General features: G+C 62.8%; 1 protein-coding gene across 1 annotated transcript; it reads right to left on the reverse strand.

Moving 5' to 3' along the window:
* Positions 1 to 6,044: 6,044 nt before the first annotated feature.
* On the reverse strand, positions 6,045 to 13,328 carry NECTIN4 (nectin cell adhesion molecule 4; the record flags this gene model as incomplete). Its single annotated transcript, XM_079551128.1, has 5 exons — positions 6,045 to 6,296; positions 7,321 to 7,440; positions 9,385 to 9,463; positions 11,806 to 11,953; positions 13,271 to 13,328. Coding segments are annotated over 5 exons (657 nt in total), but the record flags the coding sequence as incomplete, so codon positions are not given.
* Positions 13,329 to 13,332: the final 4 nt, after the last annotated feature.

Raw genomic sequence — 13,332 nt, forward strand, 5'->3', positions numbered from 1 at the left:
GGGGACAGCGGGGACCCCCGGAGGGTCACCTCCTCCTGCCCATGGCCTCCTCCCCCACCCCCCCCCCCACCGCTCAGCTCCGGGGGGAGGAAGCGCAGCTCAGAGCCCCGTGCTCAGCCCTGACGCAGCTTCGAGGCCCCGCACTCCGCTTCCTTCGGGGCGGCTTCCTGCCTCGGCGTCGAGAGAAACCGCAGGGCAGGGCTGGGTGCTGGGCTTCCGCGCTGCCCCACGGCCTTGTGCGCCTGTGAGCCCTCGTGCAACGCGGGGCCGGGCCTGGTGTGCGCTCACACGTCTTTCTCCTTGCTGTCTGTGCTTGGGAGTCCGGCTTCGTGCTTGTGCAAAGCCGTGCAGCCTTGGGCACAGCGGTGTGTGGTTGTGCGCGGCTGTGCAGCCCTGTGCATGGCTGTGCGTGGCTGTGCATCCCTGTGGGCCCTTGTGCATGGCAGTTCATGGCTGTGCATGGCTGTGCATCCCTGTGCATGGCTGTGCATGGCTGTGCAGCCCTGTGCATCCCTGTGCAGCCCTGTGCATCCCTGTGCATGGCAGTGCATCCCTGTGCATGGCTGTGCATGGCTGTGCATCCTTGTGCATCCCTGTGCATGGCAGTGCATCCCTGTGCATCCCTGTGCATGGCTGTGCATCCCTGTGCATCCTTGTGCATCCCTGTGCATGGCAGTGCATGGCTGTGCATGGCTGTGCATGGCAGTGCATCCTTGTGCATGGCTGTGCATCCCTGTGCATGGCTGTGCATGGCAGTGCATCCTTGTGGATCCTTCTGCATGGCAGTGCATCCCTGTGCATGGCTGTGCATCCTTCTCCATGGCAGTGCATCCCTGTGCATGGCAGTGAATGGCTGTGCATTCTTCTCCATGGCTGTGCATCCTTGTGCATCCCTGTGCATGGCTGTACATGGCTGTGCATCCTTCTCCACAGCTGTGCTTGGTTGCACAGCCTTCTTTGTGCTTGTGCCAAGCCGTGGGGGCCTTGCACATTGGTGCATGGCTGCGTATCCTTTTCCATGCTGTCCACAGTTGTGCATCCTTTGTGGTTGCACAAAGCTGTGCGGCCTTGGGCACGGTGCTGCACGGTTGCGTATGGCCGTGCATCTTTGTGCACGGTTGCACTGCTCTCCATAGCTGTGCTTGGTTGCACATCCGTGCCCAAGCTCGTGCAAAGCCCTGTGGCCTCGGCTGTGCTGCTGCAGCGTTGTGCATCCTTATGCATGGCTGTGCACCCTCCTCCATGGTTGCACTTGCTGGCATGGCCTCGCTCATGCTGCTGCAAAGCGGCCTCGTGCAGGGCTGTGCAGGGCTGCAATCCCCGCTTACACACTCACACATCCTCCTCCACGGTTGTGCAAACCCTCGCGCCCCCATGCGTGGCTCTGCGTGGTCGCACAGCCTCATCTACGGTGCTGCACCCCCAGCACCCTTTTCCATGGCCGTGCAAAATCACAGAATGACACAGAATCGCAGGGCTTGGAAGGGAGCTGCAGAGCTCATGGAGTCCAACCCCCTGCCCCAGCCGTTCCTACAGCAGGGCGCACAGCCCAGCATCCAGGCAGGTCTGGAACATCTGCAGAGCAGGAGACTCCACCACCTCCCTGGGCAGCTGCTGCAGTGAGCAGTGGAACCATAGAGACACATTGGGACCCATAGAGACATGTTGGGATCCATTGGGATCCATAGAGACACATTGGGACCCATTGGGACCCATAGAGACACGTTGGGACCATTAGAGACATGTTGGGATCCATTGGGATCCATAGAGACACATTGGGACCCATTGGGACCCATAGAGACACGTTGAGACCCATAGAGACACGTTGGGACACATTGGGACCCATAGAGACACATTGGGGCCCATAGAGACACGTTGAGACCCATAGAGACACGTTGGAACCCATTGGGGCCCATAGAGACGCGTTGGGACCCACAGAGACACATTGGGACCCATAGAGACGCGTTGGGACTCATAGAGACACGTTGGGATCCATTGGGATCCATAGAGACACATTGGGACCCATTGGGACCCATAGAGACACGTTGGGACCCATAGAGACACATGGGGACCCATAGAGACACATGGGGACCCATAGAGACACGTTGGGACCCATAGGGACACGTTGAGACCCATAGAGACATGTTGAGACCCATAGAGACACATGGGGACCCATAGAGACACGTTGGGACCCATTGGGAACCATAGAGACACAATGGGACCCACTGGGATCCATAGAGACACGTTGGGATCCATAGAGACACATGGGGACCCATAGAGACACGTTGGGACCCATAGAGACACATGGGGACCCATAGAGACACGTTGGGACCCATAGAGACACATGGGGACTCATAGAGACACATGGGGACCCATTGGGACCCATTGGGACCCATAGAGACCCATTGGGACCCATAGAAACACATTGGGACCCATTGGGACCCATTGGGACCCATAGAGACATGTTGGGACCCATTGGGGCCCATAGAGACGCATTGGGACCCATTGGGACCCATAGAGACACATTGGGACCCATTGGGGCCCATAGAGACACATTGGGACCCATTGGGGCCCATAGAGACACATTGGGACCCATTGGGACCCATAGAGACACATTGGGACCCATTGGGACCCATAGAGACACATTGGGACTCATAGAGACACGTTGGGACCCATAGAGACACATTGGGACCCATTGGGACCCATAGAGACACATTGGGACCCATTGGGACCCATAGAGACACATTGGGACCCATTGGGACCCATAGAGACCCATTGGGACTCATAGAGACACGTTGGGACCCATAGAGACACATTGGGACCCATTGGGGCCCCTAGAGACACATAGAGACACGTTGGGACCCATTGGGACCCATAGAGACATGTTGGGACCCATAGAGACACATGGGGACTCATAGAGACACATGGGGACCCATTGGGACCCATTGGGACCCATAGAGACCCATTGGGACCCATAGAAACACATTGGGACCCATTGGGACCCATTGGGACCCATAGAGACATGTTGGGACCCATTGGGGCCCATAGAGACACATTGGGACCCATTGGGACCCATAGAGACACATTGGGACCCATTGGGGCCCATAGAGACACATTGGGACCCATTGGGACCCATAGAGACACATTGGGACCCATTGGGACCCATAGAGACCCATTGGGACTCATAGAGACACGTTGGGACCCATAGAGACACATTGGGACCCATTGGGGCCCATAGAGACACATAGAGACACGTTGGGACCCATTGGGACCCATAGAGACATGTTGGGACCCATAGAGACACATTGGGACCCATTGGGACCCATAGAAACACATTGGGACCCACTGGGACCCATAGAGACACGTTGGGACCCACTAGGACCCATAGAGACCCATTGGGACCCATAGAGACACATTGGGACCCATTGGGACCCATAGAAACACATTGGGACCCACTGGGACCCATAGAAACACATTGGGACACACTGGGACCCATAGAGACACGTTGGGACCCATTGGGACCCATAGAGACATGTTGGGACCCATAGAGACACGTTGAGACCCATAGAGACACGTTGGGACCCATTGGGACCCATAGAGACCCATTGGGACCCATAGAGACCCACTGGGACCCACAGACTCCCCCCCCTCCCCGGTGCCCGTTCCCGTGCTCCATTTTATCTCGCCGCCTCGCGCTGGCAGGGTTTTGTGATTCCCGGTTCTCTGTCCCACATCGCGACATCGTGGAGGCACTGGGATTTCAACCATCACTGCTGGAGCCCTGGGCGCCTGCCCAGCAGCAGCAGCAGAACTGCATTCCCCGGGGGACCCTGAGGTCGGGGGGGGGAGGTTCAACTCCTGCCGGCTCACCTGCTGCTCTTTTCCTCTGCTCTCGGTTGTGGGCGCTGCTCGTCTCCCCGCTGCTCAACTGCGCATCTCAGCTCAGGTTGCGGTGAGGCCAATCCACCCTTCTGCACATTCTCTCTCATTATATTCGATTGATCAGCTTCCGTTCTGATCATACTGCATTATAGTGCGTTCTCTTGCATTCCGACAATATTCTTAGCAAATTACTCTCTTCCTCCTCAGATCGTTGCCGCTGTTTTTAATCATTTTGGGGTCCCCCGTTTCCTTTTTTTCCCGGATCCGCGGATCCCTCCGCCCCGCTCGCCACGGAACCGGGCCGAACCAGCCCTTAAACCGCCGACACGCGCGCCGCTGCCAATCATCCATCGCTGCGCACGGTGGCTCGCCGTGGTCGCGCAGCCTTGCGCTCGGCCACAGCCGCCCCCCCTCAGCCACGATCCTGCAGCCTGGCGCACGGTTCGCTCCTCCGCGGCCGCGCCAATCTCCCCAACGTCTCTCCGTGGCTGCGCGGAGCCGCTTTCGGCCGTGCCGCCGCCTCCCATCGCTCTGCGCCCCCACTGCAAACTCGCGCACCCTCGCGCATCGCTCCGCACCCGCAGCCCCGCTCACGCTCGCTCTCCCTCGCGCATCGCGGCACGCTCACGCAGCGGGGCCCCCTCACGCTCACACTTTTGCACGCTCACACTTTTGCACGCTCACTCTTTTGCACGCTCACTCTTTTGCACGCTCACTCTTTTGCACGCTCACACTTTCGCACGCTCACAGCCCTTCCCTTCTGCTCGCACCGACAGAGCCGTGCGCGCCGCTCCCAGGTGTTTTATTTACAGCCGAGCAGCGCGGATCCGAAACGGCGATGGGGGTTTGGGGGTTTGGGGGGGGGGGGGAGGAGGGAGGGGGGCGCTGGGGAACGACCCCCCGCCCTGTAAGCTGTGTGCCTACGCAGTCCTATACACCTATGTACAGCAGCGCTATCTACAGCACGGACCCCCGCCATGGGGGGAAACAACGGCGGTGCCCCACGGGAAGCTGCGTTCCAAGTCGGGACCCCGCGCTGTGAGCAGGGGGAGTGGCAGTGGGGGGGGGGGGGGGGCGACCCGTGGGGTCCCCGTGTCCCCAGCGTGGCAGCAGCACGGGTGGCATTTGGGGACGGGGCTCGGCGCACGTCCCCAGTTCTGTGGCGTGTACAGAGGTGGCATTTGGGGACGGGGCTCCGTCCTGGGTCGTGGCACATGTCCCCAGCCTTGTCCCATGCAGCCGGGGTGGCACACGGGGACAGAAGCCCATCCTGGTGGCACAGTACATGTCCCCAAACCTGCACCAAGCGGCAGAGGTGGCATCTGGGGACAGAGTCCTGGTGGCACAGCGTGTATCCCCAGCCTCATGCCAAGCAGAGAGTGGCATCTAGGGACAGGACGCCATCCTGGTGGCACAGAGCGTGTCCCCAACCCTGTTCCAAGCAGCAGAGGTGGCATCTGGGGACAGGAACCCAGCAAAGTGCACATCCCCAACCTCACACCAGCAGCACGGGTGGCATTTGGGGACAAAACCCCATCCTGATGTCACGGCGCACGTCCTCAGCCCTGCACCAAGCAGCGGGGGTGGCATCTGGGGACAGAGTCCCAGCGGCACAGCATGCGTCCCAGATGCAGTGCGTTTGGGGACAGGAGCCCTCCTGGCGGCACGGCGCACGTCCCCAGTCCTGCGCCGTGCAGCAGAGGTGGCATTTTGGGGACAGAGTCCTGCTGCGCAGCGCACGTCCCCAACATTGTCCCAAGCAGCAGAGGTGGCATTTGGAGACAAGAGTCCATTCTTGGGGCACGGCGCGTGTCCCCAGCTCGGTGCCAGCAGCGAGGGTGCCGTGTGGGGACCCAGAGGCGCTACCAGCACCGAGGGCGGCGTTTGGGGATGGAGCCCCATCCTGGTGGCACGGCGCGTGTCCCCAACCTCGTGCCAGCACCAGGGGTGGGTGACACGCGGGCTCGGAGCGCACAGCACACGTCCCAGATGCGGAGCGTTTGGGGACAGACCTCCCGTCCCCACGACACAGCGCGCGTCCCCAACCTCACGCCGGCACCGGGGGGTGACGTTGGGGGACGGGACGCAGCGGCACCGCGCCGGGGTGGCAGGGAGGGGACGGCGGCGTGTCGATGTCCCCCCCCTCGGCCCCGTGTCCCCGCTCACACCAGGTGCCCGCGCCCATTGATGTAGATGCCGTTGGTGCTGGGCCGTGCCTGCAGCATGCCGTTCTCCTGCACAAAGTGCGTCATTGCCTGCTTGATGGGGTTGTCCCCACCGTCCTCCTCCTCCTCCTTCACCTCTTTGCCCTCCAGGGACGGGGACAGCAGTGGGGACACGGGGACTTCGGTCTGCGTCTCGATCTCCCGCACCGTGGACAGGGTGGAGTAGCTGCGGCCCTCGGCCTCTTCACTCTGCAGGGACGCGTGGCCACCTCGCGTCACCTCGTGTCACCAATGTCACCCTAACCCCAACCCCACTTCCAGCCCCACAGGTGCCCCGACCCCCACCCCCATGGGCACCTCAACCCCCGTCCATATGGGCACCCCGACCCCCAGCCCCATGGACACCTCGACCCCCATCCATATGGGCACCCCGACCCCCACCCCCATGGGTACCCTGACCCCCGTCCATATGGGCACCCCGACCCCCACCCCCATGGGCACCTTGACCCCCGTCCATATGGGCACCCCAACCCCCACCCCCACGGGTACCTCGACCCCCATCCATATGGGCACTCTGACCCCCACCCCCATGGGCACCTCAACCCCCGTCCATATGGGCACCCTGACCCCCACCCCCATGGGCACCTCAACCCCCGTCCATATGGGCACCCTGACCCCCACCCCCACGGGTACCTCGACCCCCATCCATATGGGCACTCTGACCCCCACCCCCATGGGCACCTCAACCCCCGTCCATATGGGCACCCTGACCCCCACCCCCATGGGCACCTCAACCCCCGTCCATATGGGCACCCTGACCCCCACCCCCACGGGTACCTCGACCCCCATCCATATGGGCACTCTGACCCCCACCCCCATGGGTACCTCGACCCCCGTCCATATGGGCACCTCCTCCCCCACCCCCATGGGCACCCCGACCCCTGTCCATATGGGCACCCTGACCTCCACCCCCATGGGCACCTCAACCCCCGTCCATATGGGCATCTCAACCCCCATCCATACGGGCACCCTGACCCCCACCCCCATGGGCACCTCGACCCCTGTCCATATGGGCACCCTGACCCCCTCCACATGAGCACCCCAACCCCTACCCCCACAGCATCCCCCACCCCACGGACACCCCGATGCTCAGTCCCTCTTGAACCCCCCACGCACGAAGCCGCCGTGCGCAGGCTGCAAGGCACACAGCAGCAGGGAGGGATTGGCACGGGGACACGGCGGGGCCGTTCCGAAGCCCAAACGCGGAGCTCACCATCGCAGAGCAGATGCTGGTGCCACGCAGGCTGTCCCCTCGCAGGCTGTCCCCTCGCAGGCTGTCCCCTCGCAGGCTGCCCTGCCGGCTCTCCGTGCGCAGCTGCAGCGTCTCCTCCAGCTGCAGAGCCGCGCTGTCAGAACCCAGGCGCCGCCGCGGCTCCCCGTGGGATCCCCAATGCTCCCCACACACTGCGGCGCTCGGCCCCACGGCCACCCAACATCCACCCCCACGGCGCCCCCATCCCCATGGCGACTCAACATTCAGCCCCCTGGGCACCGCTCCCAGCTCCACAGCGCCCCAATTCCCATCCCTACAGCACCTTCATATCCAGCCCCATGGCCAAGCCAGTCTCCATCCCCAGAGCACCCGAAGACCCACAACCGTGGATACCCCAATCCCCCCAGTGCCCATGCCCACAGAACCCCAATTCCCCATCCCCGTGGCATCCTAATGTTCAGCCCCGTGGATCCACAATTCCCAGCCCCACGGCAGCCCAGGGCACAGCGCCATCGGTACCCCAATCCCTACCCCCACAGCACCCCGATTCCTGCCCCCATGAGAACCCCGATCCCCATCCCCACGGCACCCCAATCTCCAGCCCTATGGGAATTCCAATTCCCCTCCACGTGGCCTCCACTTCCCACCCCAAAAAGCACCCCAATATCCAGCCCCATGGCACCCCAATCCCCATCCCAAAAGCACCCCAATATCCAGCCCCATGGCACCCCAATCCCCATCCCAAAAGCACCCCAATATCCAGCCCCATGGCACCCCAATCCCCATCCCAAAAGCACCCCAATATCCAGCCCCACGGCACCCCAATCCCCACCCCCATGGCACCCCGATCCCCATCCCAAATGCACCCTAAAATCCAGCCCCATGGCACCCCGATCCCCATCCCCATGGCACCCCAATATCCAGCCCTATGGGCATTCCAATTCCCCTCCCCATGGCACCTCAACCCCCACCCCAAAAGCACCCTAATATCCAGCCCCTCAGCACCCCAACCCCCATCCCAAAAGCACCCCAATTCCCATCCCCACGGCACCCCAATATCCAGCCCTATGGGAATTCCAATTCCCCTCCCCGTGGCCTCCAATTCCCACCCCAAATGCACCCTAATATCCAGCCCCATGGCACCCCAATCCCCCCCCCCTTGGCACCCCGATCCCCATCCCCACGGCACCCCAATATCCAGCCCCACAGACATTCCAATTCCCCTCCCCATGGCACCCCAATCCCCACCCCAAAAGCACCCTAATACCCAGCCCCACGGCACCCCAATCCCCACCCCCCTTGGCACCCCAATTCCCATCCCCACGGCACCCCAATATCCAGCCCTGTGGGAATTCCAATTCCCCTCCCCATGGCCTCCAATTCCCACCCCAAATGCACCCTAGTATCCAGCTCCACGGCACCCCAATCCCCACCCCCATGGCACCCCGATCCCCATCCCAAATGCACCCTAATATCCAGCCCCATGGCACCCCAATTCCCACCCCCTTGGCACCTCAATTCCCATCCCCACGGCACCCCAATATCCAGCCCCACAGACATTCCAATTCCCCTCCCCATGGCACCCCAATCCCCATCCCAAAAGCACCCCAATATCCAGCCCCATGGCACCCCAATCCCCACCACCTTGGCACCACCAATTCCCATCCCAAAAGCACCCTAATACCCAGCCACATGGCACTCCAACCCCCATCCCAAAAGCACCCCCATATCCAGCCCCATGGCACCCCAATCCCCATCTCCTTGGGCACCCCAATATCCAGCCCCATGGCACCCCAATTCCCCTCCCCGTGGCCTCCAACCCCCATCCCAAAAGCACCCCAATATCCAGCCCCATGGCACCCCAATCCCCACCCCAAAAGCACCCCAATCCCCACCCCCTTGCACCCCAAAGCTCAGTACCTCACAGATACCCCAATCCCCCCCCCTTGTCACCCCAATTCCCATCCTCACAGCACCCCAAAATCCAGTTCACCACAAATATCCCATCCCCATCCCGCTGCCTCCTCCCCGGAGACCCCCAGCACCCCTCACCCCGTCCCCCACCTGGGTGCGCGTGTCGGTGCTGTGACTGGAGTGCAGGCGGCGGATGGAGTTCTCCCGTGTGAGCGTCAGCTCCTCCTCACTGTGGGGCCACACCTCAGTGAGGGCCCCCATGGGGTCTGTGGGTCCCTCCATGGGGTCTGTGGGTCCCTCCATGGGGTCTGTAGGTCCCCCCATGGGGTCTGTGGGTCCCTCCATGGGGTCTGTAGGTCCCCCCATGGGGTCTGTGGGTCCCTCCATGGGGTCTGTGGGTCCCTCCATGGGGTCTGTGGGTCGCCCCATGGGGTCTGTGGGTCCCCCCATGGGGTCTGTAGGTCCCTCCATGGGGTCTTTAGGGTCCAAGTGGTCCCCCCATGGGGTCCGTGGGGTCTACGGGTTCCACCATGGAGTACGTGGGGTCTATGGGTTCCATGGGGTCTGTGGGAGTCCTACCATAGGATCCATAGGGCTTATGGGGTCCACAGGGCTTATGGGGTCTATGGGGTCCAACCATGGGTTCTATGGGGTTCCACCACGGGGTCCATGGTGTCTAAGAGGTCCCACCTTGGGGTCCCACCATGGGGTCCTTGGGGTCTGTGGATTCCCACCATGGGGTAGATGGGGTCTATGGGGTTCCACCATGGGGTCTGTGGGGTCTACAGGGGTCCTTGGGGTCCATGTGGTCCCACCATGGGGTCCCACCATGGGGTCCTTGGGGTCTGTGGATTCCCACCATGGGGTAGATGGGGTCTATGGGGTTCCACCATGGGGTCTGTGGGGTCTACAGGGACTTTGGGGTCCAAGTGGTCCCATCATGGGGGTCCCACCAGGGGGTCCCACCATGCAGCCCATGGGTTCCACTATGGGGTCTACGGGGTCCATGGGGTCCCTCCGTAGGGTAGGTGGGGTCTGTGGGATCCCACCACAGGGTCCATGGGGTCTATGGGGTCCCACCGTGGGTCCTTCACGTCCATGGGATTCCACCATTGGGTCACGTCTTGGTCTCCCACCATGGGGTCCCACCATGGTGTCCATGGGGTTCCACTATGGGGGCCCTTGGGGTCTGTGGGTTCCCACCATGGGGTAGATGGGGTCTATGGGGTTCCACCATGGGGTCCGTGGGGTCTACGGGGTCCTTGGGGTCCATGTGGTCCCATCATATGGTCCCACCATGGGGTCCCACCATGCAGCCCATGGGGTTCCACTATGGGGTCTACGGGGTCCGTGGGGTCCCACCATAGGGTAGGGTGGGGCCTGTAGGATCCCACCACAGGGTCCATGGGGTCTATGGGGGTCCCACCATGGGGTCCGTGGGGTCTACAGGGTCCTTGGGGTCCAAGTGGTCCCATCCTATGGTCCCACCATGGGGTCCCACCATGGGGTCCCACCATGCAGCCCATGGGGTTCCACTATGGGGTTTACAGGGTCCATAGGGTCCCACCGTAGGGTAGGTGGGGTCTGTGGGATCCCACCACATGGTCCATGGGGTCTATAGGGTCCCACCATGGGGACCCACCATAGGGTCCATGGGGTTCCACCATGAGGTCCGTGGGGTCTGTGGGTTCCCACCATGGGGTAGATGGGGTCTATGGGTTCCACATGGGGTCCGTGGGGTCTACAGGGTCCTTGGGGTCCATGGGGTCCCACCATAGGGTATGTGGGGCCTGTAGGATCCCACCACAGGGTCCATGGGGTCTATGGGGTTCCACCATGAGGTCTGTGGGGCCTACAGGGACCTTGGGGTCCATGTGGTCCCATCCTATGGTCCCACCATGGGGTCCCACCATGCAGCCCATGGGGTTCCACCCCACAGGGGTTCCATGGGGTCCATGGGGTCCCACTGTAGGGTAGGTGGGGCCTGTGGGATCCCAACACAGGGTCCATGGTGTCCATGGGGTCCCACCATGGGGTCCCACCGAGGGGTCCTTCACATCCATGGGGTCCCACCATGGGGTCCCTGGGGTCTGTGGGTTCCCACCATGGGGTAGATGGGGTCTATGGGGTTCCACCATGGGGTCTGTGGGGTCTACAGGGTCCTTGGGGTCCAAGTGGTTCCCATCCTATGGTCCCACCATGGGGTCCCACCATAGGGTAGGTGGGGCCTGTGGGATCCCACCATAGGGTCCATGGGGTCCCACCGTGGGGTCCTTCACGGTCCATGGGGTCCCACCTTGGGGTCCCACCTTGGGGGTCCCACAGTGGGGTCTGTGGGGTCTACAGGGTCCTTGGGGTCCAAGTGGGGTCCAACTATGGTCCCACCATGGGGTCCCACCATGGGGTCCCACTATGGGGTCTACAGGGTCCGTAGGGTCTACAGGGTCCTTGGGGTCCAAGTGGTCCCATCCTATGGTCCCACCTTGGGGTCCCACCTTGGGTCCCACCTTGGGGTCCCACCATGGGGTCACGGGGTCCCACCCCCCATCCCCCCCCACGCCCGGCTCTTACTACTTCTCAGAGATGCGCTTGGTCTTGCGCTTGTGGTACAGCGTCATGACGACGACGACGACGACGAGGACGCAGAGCAGCACGGCGGCGATGACGCCCACCACCACCACCGAGGCCGACACCAGGTCCACCCTCCTCACCTCGTCCTCTGCGGGGACAGCGGGGGGCAGTGAGCGGGGGGAGAGGGACGGGGGGAGGGATGGGAATGGGGGGATGGGGGCAGGGATGGGGGATGGAGACACGGAGGGGTGGAGAGGGGGGGGGAGGAGGGGAGGGGAGAGGAACGGTTTAGGGAAGGAAGGATGGAGGGAGGGAGGGAGAGAGAGATGGAGGGTGAAGAGGGGAGAGGAGGGAAGGAGGGGGGGAGAGATGGAGGGGATAGAGAAAGTGAAGGATGGAGGGAGGGAGGGAGAGACGGAGGGGTGAAGAGGGGAAAGGAGAGAAGGAGGGAGGGAAGGAAGGAGGGAGGGAGAGATGGAGGGGATAGAGAGAGAAAGTGAAGGATGGAGGGAGGGGAGGGAGGGAGGGGTGAAGAGGGGAAAGGAGAGAAGGAGGGAGGGAAGGAAGGAGGGAGGGAGAGATGGAGGGGATAGAGAGAGAAAGTGAAGGATGGAGGGAGGGAGGGAGGGGGGACGGAATGGGGGTGAGAAGTGGATGGAGGATGAGTACAGCAATGGATGAACGGACGGAGGGGTGGGCAGACGGACCGACGGACAGAGGTGGCAGGACGGAAAGACAGACGGAAGGGTGAGCAGAGAGCTGAGCAAGCAGGAGGACAGGAAGAATGGATGAGTAAATGCATGAGTGGAAGGAGTGGGGATGAGTGGACGGGTGAGCAGACAGGGGTGGATGAGCAGACAGGGGAGTGGATGGCGGGCAGGGAGGGGGGGTGAGGGGTGGGGCAGAAAAGGGCCGGGGGGGGCAAAGGGGTGGGGGGAGATGGATGGGGGATGGGAATGGATGGGGGGTGGGAAGATGGGGGGTGGATGGGGGGTGGATGGGGGGATGGGGGGTGGATGGGGGGAGGATGGGGGGGATGGGGGGTGGATGGGGGATGGATGGGGGGGTGGGAAGATGGGGGGTGGATGGGGGGAGGATGGGGGATGGATGGGGGGTGGATGGGGGATGGATGGGGGGGTGGGAAGATGGGGGGGTGGATGGGGGGTGGATGGGGGGGGTAGGGATCTGGAGGGATGGAGGAATGGATGGATGGATGGACAGACGGATGGATGGGGGATGGACAGACGGATGGGGGTGGACGGGGGACAGGGAGATGGATGAGGGGCTGGATGGGAGGATGGGGGGGACAGGCGTGGGGGGGTGGGGGGAGGGAAGGGCTGGACATGAATCTGCGGGGAAAGGAAAGAGGGGCAGAGAGACGGGAGCAGAGCCTCGGAAAGGACGCGGCAGAAGAGGAGGCGGCACCGACGGCCGGCCGGACAGAGCGAGCCGCCAGGGCGCCCACCTGCCGCCCTGCTCTTGATGCTGACGTTGGCCCTCGCCTCCTTGGCCGCCACGCGGTTGGCC

The sequence above is a fragment of the Tetrao urogallus genome, assembly GCF_951394365.1.
Source record: "Tetrao urogallus genome assembly, contig: scaffold_145, whole genome shotgun sequence".
Lineage (NCBI taxonomy): Eukaryota > Metazoa > Chordata > Aves > Galliformes > Phasianidae > Tetrao > Tetrao urogallus.